The sequence below is a fragment of the Sparus aurata genome, unplaced genomic scaffold (genome assembly GCF_900880675.1).
Source record: "Sparus aurata unplaced genomic scaffold, fSpaAur1.1, whole genome shotgun sequence".
In the NCBI taxonomy this organism is placed as follows: Eukaryota; Metazoa; Chordata; class Actinopteri; order Spariformes; family Sparidae; genus Sparus; species Sparus aurata.
In genome coordinates this window covers 129,817-146,722 of record NW_022045250.1, presented here as the reverse complement: position 1 = coordinate 146,722, position 16,906 = coordinate 129,817, and the positions used below count along the sequence as shown (strand labels likewise).

The window sequence follows — 16,906 nt, the reverse complement described above, 5'->3', positions numbered from 1 at the left end:
ATGTTTGTTGTCCTGCAGATTTTAATGAGATGTGTGAATGTTGATGTTTCACATGATGTGAATCTGGTTTGTGTGTCTTCATCAGTGGAGTTTTAATGGTCTGATTGAGCTTCTTCACTGGAACTGCTCTCTTCATTTGAGGAAACGTTCATTGTCGTTGATGTGGACTGAACATCACCTGAGTGTGTGTGTGTGAGTGTGTGTGTGTGTCCTCAGTGAAGTGTATCAGTCTCTGCAGTAGCTTCCAGCTGCAGCAGTCAGTTCAGTTTCTGAGGGAGGTTTTTGTACGACTCTTTTTCACTGTGTGAACACAGACTGACTGTTGACTGAGTTTGCACCCTGACAGTAATAAACTGCAGCGTCTTCAGCCTGAACTCCACTGATGGTCAGAGTGAAGTCTGTTGATGATCCACTGCCTGTAAAACGACCTGGAATCCCTGACATTCTCTCATTGGTGTAGCGAATTAGCAGTTTAGGAGTTTCTCCATCTTTCTGTTGGTACCAGTATAAACACTTCGCGCTGCTACAGCTCCAGGGCTCATGACTGGTCCTACAGCTGATGGTGACGGAGCCTCCCAGAGCAGAGCTCACTGCTCCAGGCTGAGTCACTGTGACCTGACCTCTGGACTCTGAGGACACAGAGACAGAAACATAAAGCAGCGTCATGGTTCTGTGGGCTTCATGTCAGAGGGACGGATGTTGATGGAGGAGAGGAGTTTGATTCTCTGGACTTTACCTGTGAAGCAGCAGCAGAGCAGAGTCCAGATGAGGACGGAGGTCAAAGTCATGTTTGTGATGAGGAGGATTTCTGTGTCTTCTGTTGTCATGAAGGACAGCTGTCAGTCATCCAGTGTTCAACTCTCAGGACTATAAACTCTCCCAGAGCACTGGAGCATGCTGCTGCTGATGCAAAGTGGCTCTCTATGGAAATGTTCTGACTGACTCCAACAGGGACTTTGATCACTCTCATCATGCTGCTCATCAATCAATCAATTGATCAGAGTATTGATTAGACAATGCTTTAATGAAAATTGTATATAATTTTGGCTTCATGTTTATCGAAAAAAAACATTTTAAAAAGTCGTCTGTCTCATTTGAATTAATTTAAAGATAAATGAAGTTTAATTTGAAAATGAATATATATTAAATAAAACATGTTTTGTGTAAATCTGTGTCTCTGTGTTTTCGTCACTTTTCATATCAGCTGATGATATTTTACAATCAGAGACTGATTCAGTTGAGTGTGTTTGTGTCAAAGTCAGAGAGCCGTGTCTCTCTACAGTCAGAGGTTTTTGTACGACGGCTCAGTCAGTTTGTATCACTGTGGTACACGTTCGGTGGAGGAACCAGACTGGAACTTGGAAGTAAGTCAAATATTTGAATATTTTTATCATTTCAGTCACAATTTTGCTTTTTCTTCTTTAAATTTGAAGAAAACTGTCTCTTCTCTGTATTTATATTTAATATTCACATGAATACGTCTTTGCTAAGAAACAAAGTTCACTTCAGAAATAGAAATTCAAAAACTCATTGATGAATATGAAGACAAAAAATATGAACCCAGAAGATAAATGATTATTCTAAACTTTAATAGTGAATCTTGTAGGCTGAGTTCAGTCAGACAGAGTCAGAGCCGTGTCTCTCTACAGTCAGAGGTTTTTGTACGACGGCTCAGTCAGTTTGTATCACTGTGGTGGACTTTTGGTGGAGGAACCAGACTGGAACTTGGAAGTAAGTTTCTGCACAAATACTACATAGAATACTGTGAAGTTACTTTTTAATTCATATTTTTTTGGAGGCAGATAAATATATCTTGTTTTAATTCCAACACTTTTAGTCTCCATGTTTAATTCTGCTCCTTTATCATGGAGGCTAACTCAGAGCAGCTTCACTAAACATTTCTTTACACATTCCTGTCAAAGTGACATTTAAACAGCTTGAAGTGCAGACAAGATGAAACCTGTTTTACAAATGTTTTGAAAGAAGAGATATCATTTTTCACCTCAATGATATCAGTGTTCAAAACGCTCCTCTTGTCGATTGTTTGATCGTAATCAGTTCATTGTCTGTTTTTGCGTATGTGTCCACTAAATCCTTTAAAGTAACATATAGTTCAGGTTTTGGATGATTGTGATGAGAAAGTGTTGGCTCTTTTATTTCCAGTGTAGTTTGACATGTTTCAGGTCATATGAGGACTCTTTGTGTGCTGATATGCATGAGAGGTTTCTGAAAGGGAAGTGAAACCATGTGTGAGTGAGTGACTGGTGGAGCAGAAAAACCCTCTGACAGAAACTCCTTAAAGGACTAAATCATGTCTCACACAGTGAAGGTGTCCAGGTTGAGTTTGATTGACAGCCGTGTGGTCCCTGTCCTCTAAGCTGATTGGTGTCTCCTAGGTGATGTCCGTCCCACCCTGACGGTGCTGCCCCCCTCCAGTGAGGAGCTGCAGCAGGGGAAGGCCACGCTCATGTGTCTGGCCAACAAGGGCTTCCCCTCAGACTGGAGTCTGTCCTGGAAGGTGGACGGCAGCAGCAGCAGCAGCAGCAGCAGCAGCAGCAGCTGGGAGCAGAGCAGGAGCCCCGGGGTGCTGGAGAAGGACGGCCGCTACAGCTGGAGCAGCACCCTGAGGCTCCCTGCAGACCAGTGGAGGAAGGTGGGCTCTGTGACCTGTGAGGCCACCCAGGGCTCCCAGACTCCAGTCTCAGAGACACTGAGGAGAGACCAGTGTTCCCAGTCCTGACCTGACTCACTGGGACTCTGCTGCTGGTTTTACTCTGCTACTGCTCTCAGTCTGCACTCTGTAACTATCTCTCTCTTTCATCTGACATGTTTCAGCAGCAATATTTACCAGCTTGTTGCTGCGTCTCAATATTATTTCACTCTTTCCACATAATAAAGACGTGTTGATCAAAGAAGCTGTTTTCATGTTTATTATCATCAAAGTGTGTGAATGATTTTATCTTCATGGTGTCAGTGACTTTATTAAATCCAGAGACAAACTGAGCTGTGATGATTTTAAAACTAATGTGTGAGATCACATCATGTGCAGCCAAATACACTGAATATTAAAGGAGGTTGTAAACTCAGACAAAACCCATAATTATAATTAAATCAGTACAAACCAGTGATGGCAGTAGTATAACTTCATAACCTGTTTTCTTAATCAATAAAATACGCTTAGAAGTGTAAAAGAAATCTCTTGGTGTCGCTGCAGAATTGTCCATATCAATAAAAATGTGGATAAAACTCAAGGGAGGAACATTTTAATTTAAATCCTCAAATCATCTCTTATTAGTGCTGTGAGATAATGATAAAATGTGTTGTTTCAAGTGTTTACAGAGAAAATGTATTACCCTTTAATTAAACCTTGAAAGATTTGAAAAATTATTTTCAAAATCTTTAATAAACAGCATGATATCATCTGCGTAGAGTGAAATAAAGAGTGTGATTAACAAACTTAACCTACAAAATATTTATATGCTGCTTCTGCTAAAATCTTCGACCACAGAGATTAATGAAGTATGGAAAAAGCAAATAATACAAGTGTTGCTGAATTTCAAATGTTTTTGTGATGATCATAATTGTTCTTTTTTCTGGGTTGTGACGTAAAACACAATATATGACTAAAATCCCATATTGACATGATGAACAATTCTGCAACTTGAATGAAACCAGGTGTTTTATAGATTCAGTTTATACTTGAATGAATATTGTGTGTTTCTATGAAAACTGGTATGATATTAAAAACATATTAATAATTTGTTATTAAACTGTAGAACTGAAGTATTTCAGCAGAGGTTAGCATCTACAGACAGAAGAATGTTTCAATCCCTGTTTTACTAAAAGTATAAAAAGCAGAACTTTTTGGATTAAATACAGTATATTTAGTGTTAAAATGTTGAAAGTGATTATTATTGAAGATATTCTTGTAGTGAAACCTCTGTTGTTTAGTGTCAGTGCAGCTGTTGAGTCAGATTAGTTCCTCTCCAGCTGAGGGAGGTTTTTGTACGACGCTTTTTCACTGTGTGAACGGGAAGCTGTAACTCTGCTGACAGTAGTAAACTCCTGAATCTTCAGCCTGAACTCCACTGATGGTCAGAGTGAAGTCAGTCCCATATCCACTTCCACTGAAACGACTTGAAACTCCAGACTGACGGTTTGTAGCTTGATAAATCAGGAGTTGAGGAGTTTGTCCAGGTTTCTGAAGGTACCAGTGGAGCCAGCCACCAACACTTGTACTGGTTCTACATCTGATAGAAACAGTCTGTCCTGCAGCAGACGACTGAGCTCCAGGAGACTGAGTCACTGTGATTTCTCCTGATGAACCTGGAAAACATGAAAAAGAGGAGAAGAGTTATTGAGACAAATCCAGTTTGGAGAAAGATGATCAACATCCAAACAGAAGAGGATGATTTGTTTAACATGGAGAACAGATGGAAGAAGGTCCATGCTGCTTGTTTCAGTGTTTCTCCATCATAGCAGAACATCACTGTGGTGAACCTGGTGGCATCCTGAAGCAAAGTTTTCAGCAGAGAGTCTCACCTTGAACAAGGAGCCCCAGGGTGGCCAGCAGTAGAATCAGTGACATCATTATTGTGCTGCCGGCGTGTCAGTGGCTGTGAAAGGCCTGGACAGCCACTGATCAACACTGGCCTCTTAACGGCTGGGAGCAGAGAGGCAGGACACATATGCAAACACACAGAGTCAGTGAAGTGTAGCTGTCCTCAATGATTATTCTCTGATTAAACAATTCTTCCATGAAAGGATGAACACACTTTTATATTTAGGACTGAAACCTGTCTGTCGTCATGGTTCAGCAGTGATGCCTCTCTGTTGCCATGGTTACTGAGCTCAGAGAGAGAAGTGAAACCAGTTTCAAGATCAGTTTCATCCGATCTGAGAAAGACTGACAGAAGCAGCAGCCTCCCTGCTGCAGCCACTGACTTCAATCAAACTCTATTAACTTCACTTTACTGCCACTCACTGGTGACACTGCAGACTTCTGACAAACTATTTGAGAACTACAAACTTCATATTTTATTTGACCCGAGTGGTGTTTTGTTACTGGACTTCTGTGCTAGTCACAGTTTGTCCATAACAAATACCATGTTCAAGCATCAGGGCGGCCATATGTTCACTTGGCACCAGGATGCCCTAGGGTGGAGGTCTTTGTAGTGTTGTCATCTGACCTCCTATCGAGCCTGGTTGGCTCGGGGGACTCCTAAGGCAGCTGACGGGTACCGGCAGGCCAAGCATGACCTCGACTGGGGACATTGTCGGACAGTGGAAGGAATACTTCGAGGATCTCTGGATGTTGTGGGGCAGTCTTGGCTGACACGTCTCTGCAGCATCGCATGGCAGTCGGGGACAGTGCCTCTGGACTGGCAGACCGGGGTGGTGGTCCTCCTGTTTAAAAAGGGGGACCGGAGGATGTGTTCCAACTATCGGGGGATCACACTCCTCAGCCTCCCTGGGAAAGTCTATTCCAGGGTACTGGAGAGGAGAATTCGGCCGATAGTCGAACCTCGGATCCAGAAGGGAACAATGCGGTTTTCGTCCAGGCCGCGGAACACTGGACCAGCTTTATACCCTCCGCAGGGTGCTCGAGGGTTCATGGGAGTTTGCCCAACCAGTCCACATGTGTTTTGTGGACTTGGAGAAAGCATTCGATTGTGTCCCTCGTGGCATTCTGTGGGAGGTTCTCCAGGAGTACGGGGTCGGAGGCCCTCTGCTAAGAGCTGTACGGTCCCTGTACGACCGGAGCAGGAGCTTGGTTCGCATTGCCTGCAGTAAGTCAGACCTGTTCCTGGTGCACGTTGCGCTCCGGCAGGGCTGCCCTTTGTCACCAGTTCTGTTCATTATTTTTATGGACAGCATTTCTAGGCGCAGCCAGGGGCCGGAGAGGGTTTGGTTCGGGAGCCACTGGATTTCATATCTGCTTTTTGCAGATGATGTTGTCTTTTTGGCTCCTTTGAGCCAGGACCTCCAGCATGTCCTGGGGCGATTTGCAGCCGAGTGTGAAGCGGCTGGGATGAGAATCAGCACCTCCAAGTCCGAGGCCATGGTTCTCGACCGGAAAAAGGTGGCTTGCTCCCTCCGGGTTGGGGGAGAGTTCCTGCCTCAAGTGGAGGAGTTTAAGTATCTTGGGGTCTTGTTCACGAGTGAGGGAAGGATGGAGCGTGAGATTGACAGGCGGATCGGTGCAGCGGCCGCAGAAATGCGGTCGTTGTATCGATCTGTCGTGGTAAAGAGAGAGCTGAGTCGAAAGGCCTTGAACTTTGGGTCATGACCGAAAGAATAAGATCCCGGATACAAGCAGTCGAAATGAGTTTCCTCCGCAGGGTGGCGGGGCGCTCCCTTAGAGATAGGGTGAGGAGCTCGGAGAAGAGCCGCTGCTCCTTCACATTGAGAGGAGCCAGCCGAGGTGGCTACGGCATCTGTTTCGGATGCCCCCGGGACGCCTCCCTCGTGAGGTGTTCCTGGCAATCTCCCGCCGGGAGGAGACCCCGAGGAGGACCCAGGACACGCTGGTGTGACTATGTCGCTCAGCTGGCCTGGGAACGCCTTGGGATCCTCCCGGAAGAGCTGGAGGAAGTGTCCGGGGAGAGGGAAGTCTGGGTGTCCCTGCTCAAGCAGCTGCCCCCGCGACCCGGCCCCGGATAACGCAGAAGAAGATGGATGGATATATTTATATATGTAAAGAGCCCCCTGCAGTATGCAATGTTTACATGTACAATGATAATAATTTTTCCCGCTGCTATATTTATTGTTATTGTCGTGTTTTTTGTGTCTATGTTTTTTTGATAATAATTAATAAAATAATAAAACTAATTTCTATAGCAACTTTAAATACAGAGTTTACAAGGTGCTTTGACAAACAAGAAAAAGCAGGAAACTCAGGAAGACAATATTCCAGAATAAACACTAAACAGACAAGCAAACACAATGAAGCCTCATCTGGAGTGAGTTAAAACAAAAAGATAGAACAGAAAACGTAAAACCCACACATAAAGTATGAGTCATTATAAGTGAAAGTCATAAAGGCCATACAACAGGCAAAATCCTAGAAAAGGAGAGCCTTTATGAAGTTAAACATTTTCTCTCTTTACATAATTACTTAAATACCATTTTAAAGTACTGAACATGAGTATTTCAATTGTTTTATAATTTATTGTGCACTTAACTGCTCTGTGTTCAATTAAAAGTCAGGGTTTTAAACTCTACACGCTGCATTTCAAGTCGTATAAGATTAACTTGAACTATTTTTCCTAACTTACTTCAGTTTGCTGTAGTTCTTCTTCCCTGACACTGATGAGGAGACAACACTACACAGTCCGCTCCAGCAGGTGGCGGTATATGCAGCTTATGAGTGACGTGTGCAGCCTGCATCAAAACAAAAGAAGAAGAAGAAATGCCACCGGAAGTAGCTGTATTTACTTTGGCTAACATGCTAACTTCTTCTGTTTCGCATCACTGGCGTTACGATCGGTGTAAATCAGCAGCACCTGTGTGTTGATTCACTGCTTTATGAGGACTTTGTGTAATCTGTCTGGATGTTTGACTCCAGTTAGCAAAGAAAGGCTAAAGGACGTTAGCGTTAGCTTGCTAGCAGGGAACAGACGGAGGCGGAACTCGACCACAGCACTTAAGAAAGAGAAGCTTTGTAGCTTCAGTGGAGACCGAACTGGGTTTTATGGACCTAAAATGTCCAGATAAGTCTGTTAACTAAACGTCCCACATCATCGTCGCCTGCTGTCCTACGAAGCTACTGTTAGCTTAGCTTGCTAGCTTTAAATAGACGGACTCGAACGTAATGTAATGTAACATCACAGCGCTCATCAGAGTGAGCAGACGGTTTTTCTGGAGGACAATCTGCTGAGTGAAAATGTCTAAAGTCCAAACGCTGAGAGTTTTTATGAAGCAGCGACTAACTGCGGCTGCTGAAGAGATATTTGAGCTGTTTGAAAGAACGATAGCAGAGTACGAGGAGGAACTGTGTCGACAACGGAAACTACTCGACACTGTTCTGAAGCCTCAGGTCCAGTTACACAGAACAGGTCGGTTCTGTTTACTTCTTATTCTCACTTTAACCAGCTGACATCCTCTGACTCACTAAACCACTTCAGGGTCTTTATTGTCACATTCAGTCAGATTTACCAGCTGACGTTTACAGGTTCAGGTGCTCGAAATTAAAAACAGCCACATGGGATAACATGTAAAATATTTAGTCTGTTGATAAATCAGCTGGAAGAAAAAGAAGTGCCACAATCTTTGATAATAGGTCATTTGTTTCCTAAAGTTAAGTCTAAACCAAACTATTTAACAGAACCACTGCAGTTGTGGCCACTAAAGTCGTTTTACATAACTTTGCAGTCTCCTGCATGTAAAGCAGCATCAGGTCTGTAAACTGGGGCTGTCGGTACTTTGTCTCCCAGCTAGTGTTTAACATTAAAATCATACAGTCTCTGTAGATCAACCTCAGTAACATTCACGATCAGTGAGAAGATGAGGAAACTAACCTTTCATAATTACATCAGATCTGATGAAGTTAGATCGATGCATCACTGACATCCTTCATTCCACCGGACATGTTCTTGTTACCGAGTGTGTGCCACGCTGTCTTGTTCCGTCCTTCACGTGACTTCATAACCCACCGGGAGCGTTTCAGAAGCGTCCTGCCTGCCTGATGATGTTGACCTGATCAGACTGTGTTTATTTCATCATTTCTCCTTAATTTTTGTGATTCGTCTGTGGTTGAGAAGGATAAGTAGTTATAAATCGTTCTGTTATTTGTCTCTTTTAAGTGTGTTTATTGTTCATATTTCTGACATTGTTGTGCTGTTGATCATAAGTCTGCACACGGGTGGTTTATTTTCAAAATTGAGCATATGCACTATTCTGTTCCGCTGTCTGACTTTCTGTGTACTCTGTGCTGATTGACATGGCTGCTTCTGTCAAAAGGAGACTTTCCGTGAATTCTCTGTTGAGCAGAGATGCTTTAATCACAGACCCCACACATTTAATAAAGACTTTGGATGTTAAGATGAGAGGAAATTCCTGTTTTCTAAAACATGTTTATGTATTTTAATGTTCTCCACAGACGTCCAGCAGCTGTTGTATAAAGAAGAGGCTCCTCATGAGCAGCAGGAGTGGAGCTCCAGTCTGGACCAGGAGGACCCACCAGAGCTGCCACACATTAAAGAGGAACAGGAGGAACTCTGGACCCGTCATGAGGGAGAGCAGCTTCCAGGGCTGGAGGAGGCTGATATCAAGTTCACATTCACTCCTGTCCCTGTGAAGAGTAAAGACGATGATGAGGAGAAACCTCAGTCCTCACAGCTTCATCAGAGACAAACCGTCTTTGAGAACAGAGATGGAAAGTGTTGGACAACAGGCGCTGATGGAGGGGACTGTGGAGAACTAGAACCTGCCAGGAACTTTAATCCAGATACTTGTTTACAACCAGTTACTCATGATGAGAAGTCACACTCCTCTGAACTTGAGACTGATGACAGTAATGTTTGGGAGGAAACCAGGGAGCCTCAGACATCTTTCAACCCTCTGCAAAACAATGAAGTACCTGGAAGTGATGTGGAGAGTTATTCTAGAGAAGCATCAATTAATTTCTCTGAATTGGCCTCAAGCTTTGAACACAAGGGACGTCCGCAGAAACACAATGACGTACAATCAGGACTGAAACCATTTAATTGCTCAGTTTGTGGTAAAGTATATCACTGTAAGAGTTCTTTAAACTCTCACATGAGACTCCATTCAAAAGAAAAACATTTCAGCTGCTCGGTTTGTAAAAAAACGTTTCCATGGAGGACAGCAGTTGTGTCGCACATGAGAATGCACACAGGGGAGAAACCCTTCAGTTGCTCTTTCTGTGGCGCAAGATTCGCCCGGAGCTCACATCTGACCATACACTTAAGAGTTCACACGGGAGAAAAACCTTTCAACTGCTCAGTTTGTAAGATGAGTTTCCGCGACAGCAGCACTTTGTCCAGACACAGGAGAGTCCACACCGGGGAGAAACCGTTTAGTTGTTCAGTTTGTGGTAAAAGATTCACACAAGATGGAACTCTGAAACGACACCGGACTGTCCACATGGGGGAAGACGGCATTTCATTGCAGAGCTTGTGATTAAAGACTCACTCTGCTCATCAAAAAAACACAAGTGTGTTTTGAGAACAGCAGAAATAAATGAAGCTGCAGAGACGTTTCTTGAGCCCCATTTTACTAGTAGGATTAAAGCACTGAGGGACAGACCTGACTGGACACTGATCAGCTCACAGCTGTAATACAGACTCCAAAAGAAGTGAATCAGCTGATATTCACCTCGTCTACTGCTGTTTGTCTTTAGCTAAATAAGAACACTTGCCGATGCAACATGCTGATAGTTATCTGTTGTGTCAGATACATTTTGTGTTGGTACATTCCTGAGCTGCTGGCTCGTCACATCCACACCATCAGTTTATAACACTGTGTAAAGTAATACATGTATCAATGAGTAGGTCTTTATCAGATCTAATTAATTATCAGAAATAATCATTACAAAGTGTCTGCTGATGATACGTACACAAGTTTCCTTTCTTTAGTTAACTGGAAGCAGTTTTTGTTCTGCTTCAATCAACATTACAAATTATGATGTAGGCAGTGAATGCTGGTATGATCCTTTAAAACACACAAGGAAGATGAAGTCACTTCGAAATACCTCAAATCAAGCTCAAACTGTTCACTGAAACAAATACAGATTTTGTTCAGACGTGTTTCTCATCTACTGAAAGATATGATGACAGAGTTAAAGGATGAGGCTCAGAATATTCAAACATTGTGTTTGTCTGTTGTTACTCGCAGACTTAAACCAACATGTTCATCTGTAGTTTCTTTTTTTAAGTTAAGTAATTTCCTAAAACAACTGCTCACTGTAGCTTTAATGCACATTATATTGTTTCAAAGTGGCGATCTTGAAGATTTCTTGAACTGGCAGCTGTATTTTTGGACCTTGCTGCTTCCCAGAGATCCAGTTTCACCTGTGCGACGCCTGTCAGTCGGCAGCTTTGCCTCCATAACATTTCATTCTTTCCTCCCTGTCATCGGCAGCAGTTATCTGCATTTGTTTGTTGGGCCGTGACCGTTAAGAGTGAAGTTACTAGCAGAGACAGAGCAAACACAACTGTTATGTTCTTTACCAACCACCTCCTCTCTCTGATATTTTGCAGGGAAAGTCCCCACTGACACCCAGAGTGAATCTGTCATCGGTGGGCCAGAGTCATTTGGCGATAGTGACTTAACAGATATTTATTTACATGAACATCTTCCAGATTATTTAAGGTCTATTATCTTAAGTATGAGAAACTTGATTTACTGTTGGGATCTTTCCTTTTATAACCAGTTTGATGAAGTTTTCCCTGATGTCCACTGAGCCTCATTCAGAAAAATGAATTCAACTTTTCCACTTTTGTGTTATTTGTTAGTTTGAGTGCAAACAACTCCTAAAAAAAAAAAAAAAATCATGACATATTGACAGATGCGACTTAACCCTATGAATGTGCCAAAAATGAGATCATTGGTGAAATTAAAATGCCAAAAAGACTTTAACTTTAACAAAGTGTCAAATCTGCCATCATCAGTCTGTAAGAAGAAATAACTGCTGTAACATATTTGCAGATTAAACATGGATTTTATTCTTTTTCTCTGCTCTGTAGCCGGTTTGAAATCATGCTTAAGTAATTTAAAGTTTTGTTGGAGAGTAGAAAAATGTTAAACATCTGTTCCTGATCCGCTCTGTTCTCCAGCTTCTACTTCAGAGTTGACTTTTACCTTGAAATCCCTGCAGGAAGTGTAAAGTCTTTGCCACCAGCAGCTCAAATATTGTAAAGAATTACTGTTGGTCTAAATCACTGTATTCATGTTCATTTGAGTTATTATATTTATACTTAAATGTTTGAGAGTTTTGGTCACTGTTGTTATTTTTATTTTGTAAAGTAACTTGTAACTGTTGTCTGAAGAGCTGAATAAACTAAATATATGACAGTAGATTCTTTCTTATGCGTCAGACATTTGTTGAGTTGGATTGTTATAATTGTGTGTTATTACCTGATATAATATTGTTCAGATTTTATAAATGACACTTCCTCTGCTGCTGTCTGGCAGGCGGTACCACTTCAGTCAGCTGATGTCCGACCACCACGTCTCTACACTTTCAACCCAAAAACTAAAGCACAATTCACTAACCTTTCAGTATTTCTCATTTAAATGTTCCGTACAAAATCATACTGTTGAACACCTGAGTTACATCACAGATATATTTCAACACAATGACTGTTACAGATTAAAATATCTGAAAGTACATAAAGTACTAAAATGTTTTTGTTTTTTTCACCTCAATCAGCTGCAAAATAACGTTTATTTTGAAAATCAGCAAAGAAGGGGTACCGGAAGCCGTCGTACCTAGCATGCCAGACATGTCCCGAAAACATAAATCAGAGAGAAACACCGGAGCCTGTGTGGATGAACGTGTTGGAGGAGAGTCGTTGTGAACGTTTATGAGGTTTCACCTCAAACACATCGACCTTTGTAGCCAAGTAGAAGTTAAAGACCGACGTAACGGACGTTAGCGTAGCTGGTTTACAGGAAATAGACGGCGACAGATTTCGGCCACACAGCGCTAGTGGAGCAGCTGTAATGGAGACCAAACTATATTATTCACGAAGTGTCCAGATAAACGTGACTGAATAGACTCTTCACTTTATCTGAACATGTTTGACATCTGGATTATCTCCCGGTGATCTACAGTGCTTATTGAGTTAGCTTAGTTTGCTACCAGGAAATAGACGGACCCGACAGCGCTCATCAGAGAGCTCATCTGAAGGACAGTCTGCTGAGCAAAAGATGCCCAAAGTCCAAACGCTGAGAGTTTTCATGAAGCAGCGACTAACTGCGGCTGCTGAAGAGATATTTGAGCTGTTTGAAAGAACGATAGCAGAGTACGAGGAGGAACTGTGTCGACAACGGAAACTACTGGACGCTGTTGGTCAAACTGAGGACCGATTACACAGGCAAGGTTTGTTCACAATTTCATTCCAATAGCTTCCATGTCATGTGACCCAGTCACTCAGAACCAGTGCCGAATTGTATAAGTAGATAGGACAAATAAGACCAGTGTCTTTCTATTATATTTTATTTTATATTATTTGAATATTTATTCTGAAAATTCAGCATTTCTTTCAAATACCTTCCATGTCACGTTTGTCAGTGTCTCCAAACCAACGCCGAATTCTATTTCTGTTACTGTTGCTCTGTGCACGTCTGAACAATGCTTCTGTTAGTTACAAAGTGCAGCACTGTTAGAGAACCTTTTCCCATTAAGACACCTGTGAGAGCCCAGAGCTGACACAGAGCACGTTTACATGCACTAATGAAACGATCATTATGTGTTTCGCGGAGTTACCAGATTATTCAAGTGGTCATTTAACAACAGTTGAGCATGATACACTTTATCGGGTAAAAGCTGTTATCAGATTATCAAAAATCTGACAAACACACAAACACACTTTTTCGCTCAATATTCTGTTTTATTCTGCACAGATATACTGTTAGTCCTGTTTCTCTCTTAGTCCTATTAAAGAAACTGGATGTTTTTAAACACAAGCGGATGTGTTTTCTGCTCATATGTGTAGTCTGAAAGAGGAGATCATTATTTTGCAAACCTAACAAATCCCACATAAGGACGACCCTGACCAGCAGAGATTCTGCGATAATCAACATCATGTTGACAGGATGATTGAAAGAAACATAGCACAACTGTTTTTTATCATGTACTTGGAAAGAAATCCAACAAATTTACTGAATCATGGAAAAAACATTTTTCCATTATAGCGTTGACACGTCAAAGCAGGTTATTCCCAGTTATCAGATTTCTGTGGCCATGAATTGAATTACAGTTCAAGCTAAAGGAATTTTACTGTTCAAAATACTTTTTTTTAAAGTTAACCCCTTTTTTTACCCAATCAGTAATCGTGTTAGATAAATGAAATTAATGCCCCAGTAATTGAGGTTCTTCTGAAGTGTACTGATTACATGTCGCACAAAATGTGAAACATTTCTTCAGACATTAAGAGTGGTGTCAGTGGTTTAATTGTTTTCCAACATTTGTGTATATTTCTCTTTTCTCAGCAGACACACAGCAGCTGAAGATGAGTGAAGAAGAGGATCCTCCTGAGCAGCAGGAGAGGAGCTCCAGTCTGGACCAGGAGGACCCACCAGAGCTGCCACACATTAAAGAGGAACAGGAGGAACTCTGGACCCGTCAGGAGGGAGAGCAGCTTCCAGGACTGGAGGAGGCTGATATCAAGTTCACATTCAGTCCTGTCACTGTGAAGAGTGAAGAAGATGATGAAGAGGAACCTCAGTCCTCACAGCTTCATCAAAGACCGACTGAACAGATCAGAGCTGCCGAATATTTGAAAACACAACCCAATGGAGAGGAGTATGAAGGACCAGAACCAGCCAGGAACTTTGATCCAGATGGATATTTACAGCCAGTTACTGATGACGAGATGTCACAATTCTCTGAACCCGAGACTGATGACAGTTATGATTGGGAAGAAACAATGAAAACGCAGACAGGTTCAAACCCTGTGCAGAACAATGAAATAACTGAAGGTGAAATGGAGAGTTATACTAGAGAAACACCGAATAACTTCTCTGAATGTGCTACAGGCTTTGAAAACGAGGGACATCTGCAGAAACCCAATGAAATCCCGACGGGACTGAAACCGCTGAGCTGCTCAATTTGTCATAAAAGTTACCACTTCAAGAGCTCCTTAAAGTCTCACATGAGACTTCATTCAAAGGAAAAACATTTCAGCTGCTCAGTTTGTAATAAAACTTTTCAGTGGAAAAGAGACGTTGTGTCGCACATGAGAACCCACACAGGAGAGAAACCCTTCAGTTGTTCCATCTGCGGGACAGGATTTGCACGACGCTCAAATTTGACCCTACACTTGAGAGTTCATACAGGTGAAAAGCCCTTCACCTGCTCCGTTTGTGAGAAGAGTTTTGGTGACAGCAGCACTTTGTCCAAACACATGAGAGTTCACACTGGGGAGAAACCATTTAGTTGTCCAGTTTGTGGTAAAAACTTTGCACAAAAGGGACAAATGAGAAAGCACTTGATTAACCACACTGGGGAGAAACCCTTGAGTTGTTCATTTTGTGACAAAACGTTTCATTGGAAAAGCGATGTTGTGATGCACATGAGAATCCACACTGGGGAGAAACCCTTCAGTTGTTCTGTCTGTGGTAAAGCATTCACACAGAACTCAAGTTTAACGTCACACTTAAGACTTCATACTGGAGAAAAACCTCACACATGCTCAGTTTGTAACACAAGCTTCCGTCTCAGACAGAATCTGACTGCACACATGAGAATACATACTGGGGAGAAACCATTTAGTTGTTCCACTTGTGGGAAAAGATTTGCACAAGATGTAACTCTGAGACGACACACGAGTGTCCACGAGGGGCAAAAAAACTCAGAGTCACAGAGTTTGTGATTAAAGATTCACTCTGTTTGCTTGTTGGTGAGAGCAGCAGAAGTAGTAGATGCTGCAGAGATTACTGTCATTGTTTCAAGCAGGATTAAAATACAGAGGAAAGACTTGGCTCAACACTGAACTGTAAAAAACAACGACACAGACTCAAAAATGAGTACAGAATCGCATTAACATTCATTAGATTTTGGCCTGTGACATCCATACTGTCATTTTATAGAATATGAAAGTACAAATACTGATAAATGAGTAGGTAGCTGTGTAGTAAAAGAACAGTATTAAGGGATGTGTCATGAATCTGTACTATCTACTGTTATAATGAGCTAAATGACTGAAACACTTTTATCAGAAATATTTCTTCCTTTCTTTGATTACTCTAAAAATAGCAACACAAACATAATTATGTACATTTATTTTGATTTTGAACAGTATTTCCTAAAAATATGTCTTTTAAGTGAAGGTGCTTCCACGTCATCATCGTATAACGATTATGTTTTATAATTTATGTGTATTTTGTGATTTTAAATTATTTAGATAATTTAACACTATGTTGTGTCACCTGTGCAGTATCATGTTCAAAGATTGTTGTTTGAAAATGTGATTTACATCTCATAAGACTTTGATCCTGAGTCATTTTCAAAATGCTTTTCTTTATTCTGAGAATCGTGTGTTGTTTTTTTTTTGCAGTTGTTTTGTTGGAGCAAAAACCCCCGTAGTAATTTCCAGGACATATCCATGGAGTTTAAATCGTATAGCGAATGGAGTATACTTTAATCTGTATTTATTTTCTACAATATGAGAACATTTGGCACAATATTCAACTACTACTGGAATGCCTCATTTATTCTGGTGTAATGATGTTCTACCTGATGTACACTGGAGGGCAGCATTGTCTCTAGTGTTGTGACGTCCACAAACAAACCGATTCTATTGAACGGCTCGTTAACATGAACGATGGGAACCGAGTCGCAGCTGGGAACCATTCTTTTTTTTCTTAAATATCACTGTGTGCTCCTCCTTTGCTCCTCCCCTGAGTGGGACAGGAGGTTACATGGGGAGGAGCGCAGCCCAGCTGCACGGTGCTTATTAGATATACAAATGTAGCATGATGCCACCTGAGTTTTGCACGCTGCCTTTGCGTAAAAAAACAACAAAAAAAAAAAAAAAAAAAACAGAAACATGTGACTGCCCCTGCCTCGGAGAGCAGAGCAGCTTTACACACATAAAACAATTTGTACAAAGGGTAAATCCAAAATAGTGATGTCACTGTCAAAGCAGAGTGATATGGCGCGACCTTGTGGAATATTTACAATGAATCCAGATCTTTAAAATCTAGTCCACACATGTCA

General features: G+C 41.8%; 2 protein-coding genes and 2 gene segments (V, D, J or C); 3 read left to right on the top strand and 1 right to left on the bottom strand.

The window, feature by feature from the left end:
- Positions 1-297: 297 nt before the first annotated feature.
- On the bottom strand, positions 298-788 carry LOC115578251 (Ig kappa chain V region K16-167-like). The segment is given in 2 exon segments: positions 298-629; positions 737-788. Coding segments are annotated over 2 exon segments (384 nt in total).
- A 394-nt stretch (positions 789-1,182) lies between these two features.
- Positions 1,183-2,915, top strand: LOC115578290 (Ig kappa-b4 chain C region-like). The segment is given in 2 exon segments: positions 1,183-1,364; positions 2,397-2,915. Coding segments are annotated over 2 exon segments (501 nt in total).
- A 4,455-nt stretch (positions 2,916-7,370) lies between these two features.
- On the top strand, positions 7,371-16,711 carry LOC115578265 (gastrula zinc finger protein XlCGF57.1-like). Its single transcript, XM_030411140.1, has 3 exons — positions 7,371-8,057; positions 9,101-9,116; positions 14,198-16,711. The coding sequence occupies exons 1-3, from the start codon at positions 7,886-7,888 to the stop codon at positions 15,558-15,560; spliced, it is 1,551 nt and encodes a 516-aa protein (XP_030267000.1). The 5' UTR covers positions 7,371-7,885; the 3' UTR covers positions 15,561-16,711.
- On the top strand, positions 9,121-12,039 carry LOC115578257 (oocyte zinc finger protein XlCOF6.1-like; the record flags this gene model as incomplete). The annotated part of the gene is made up of 1 exon (XM_030411112.1): positions 9,121-12,039. A coding segment is annotated over one exon (1,023 nt), but the record flags the coding sequence as incomplete, so codon positions are not given.
- Positions 16,712-16,906: the final 195 nt, after the last annotated feature.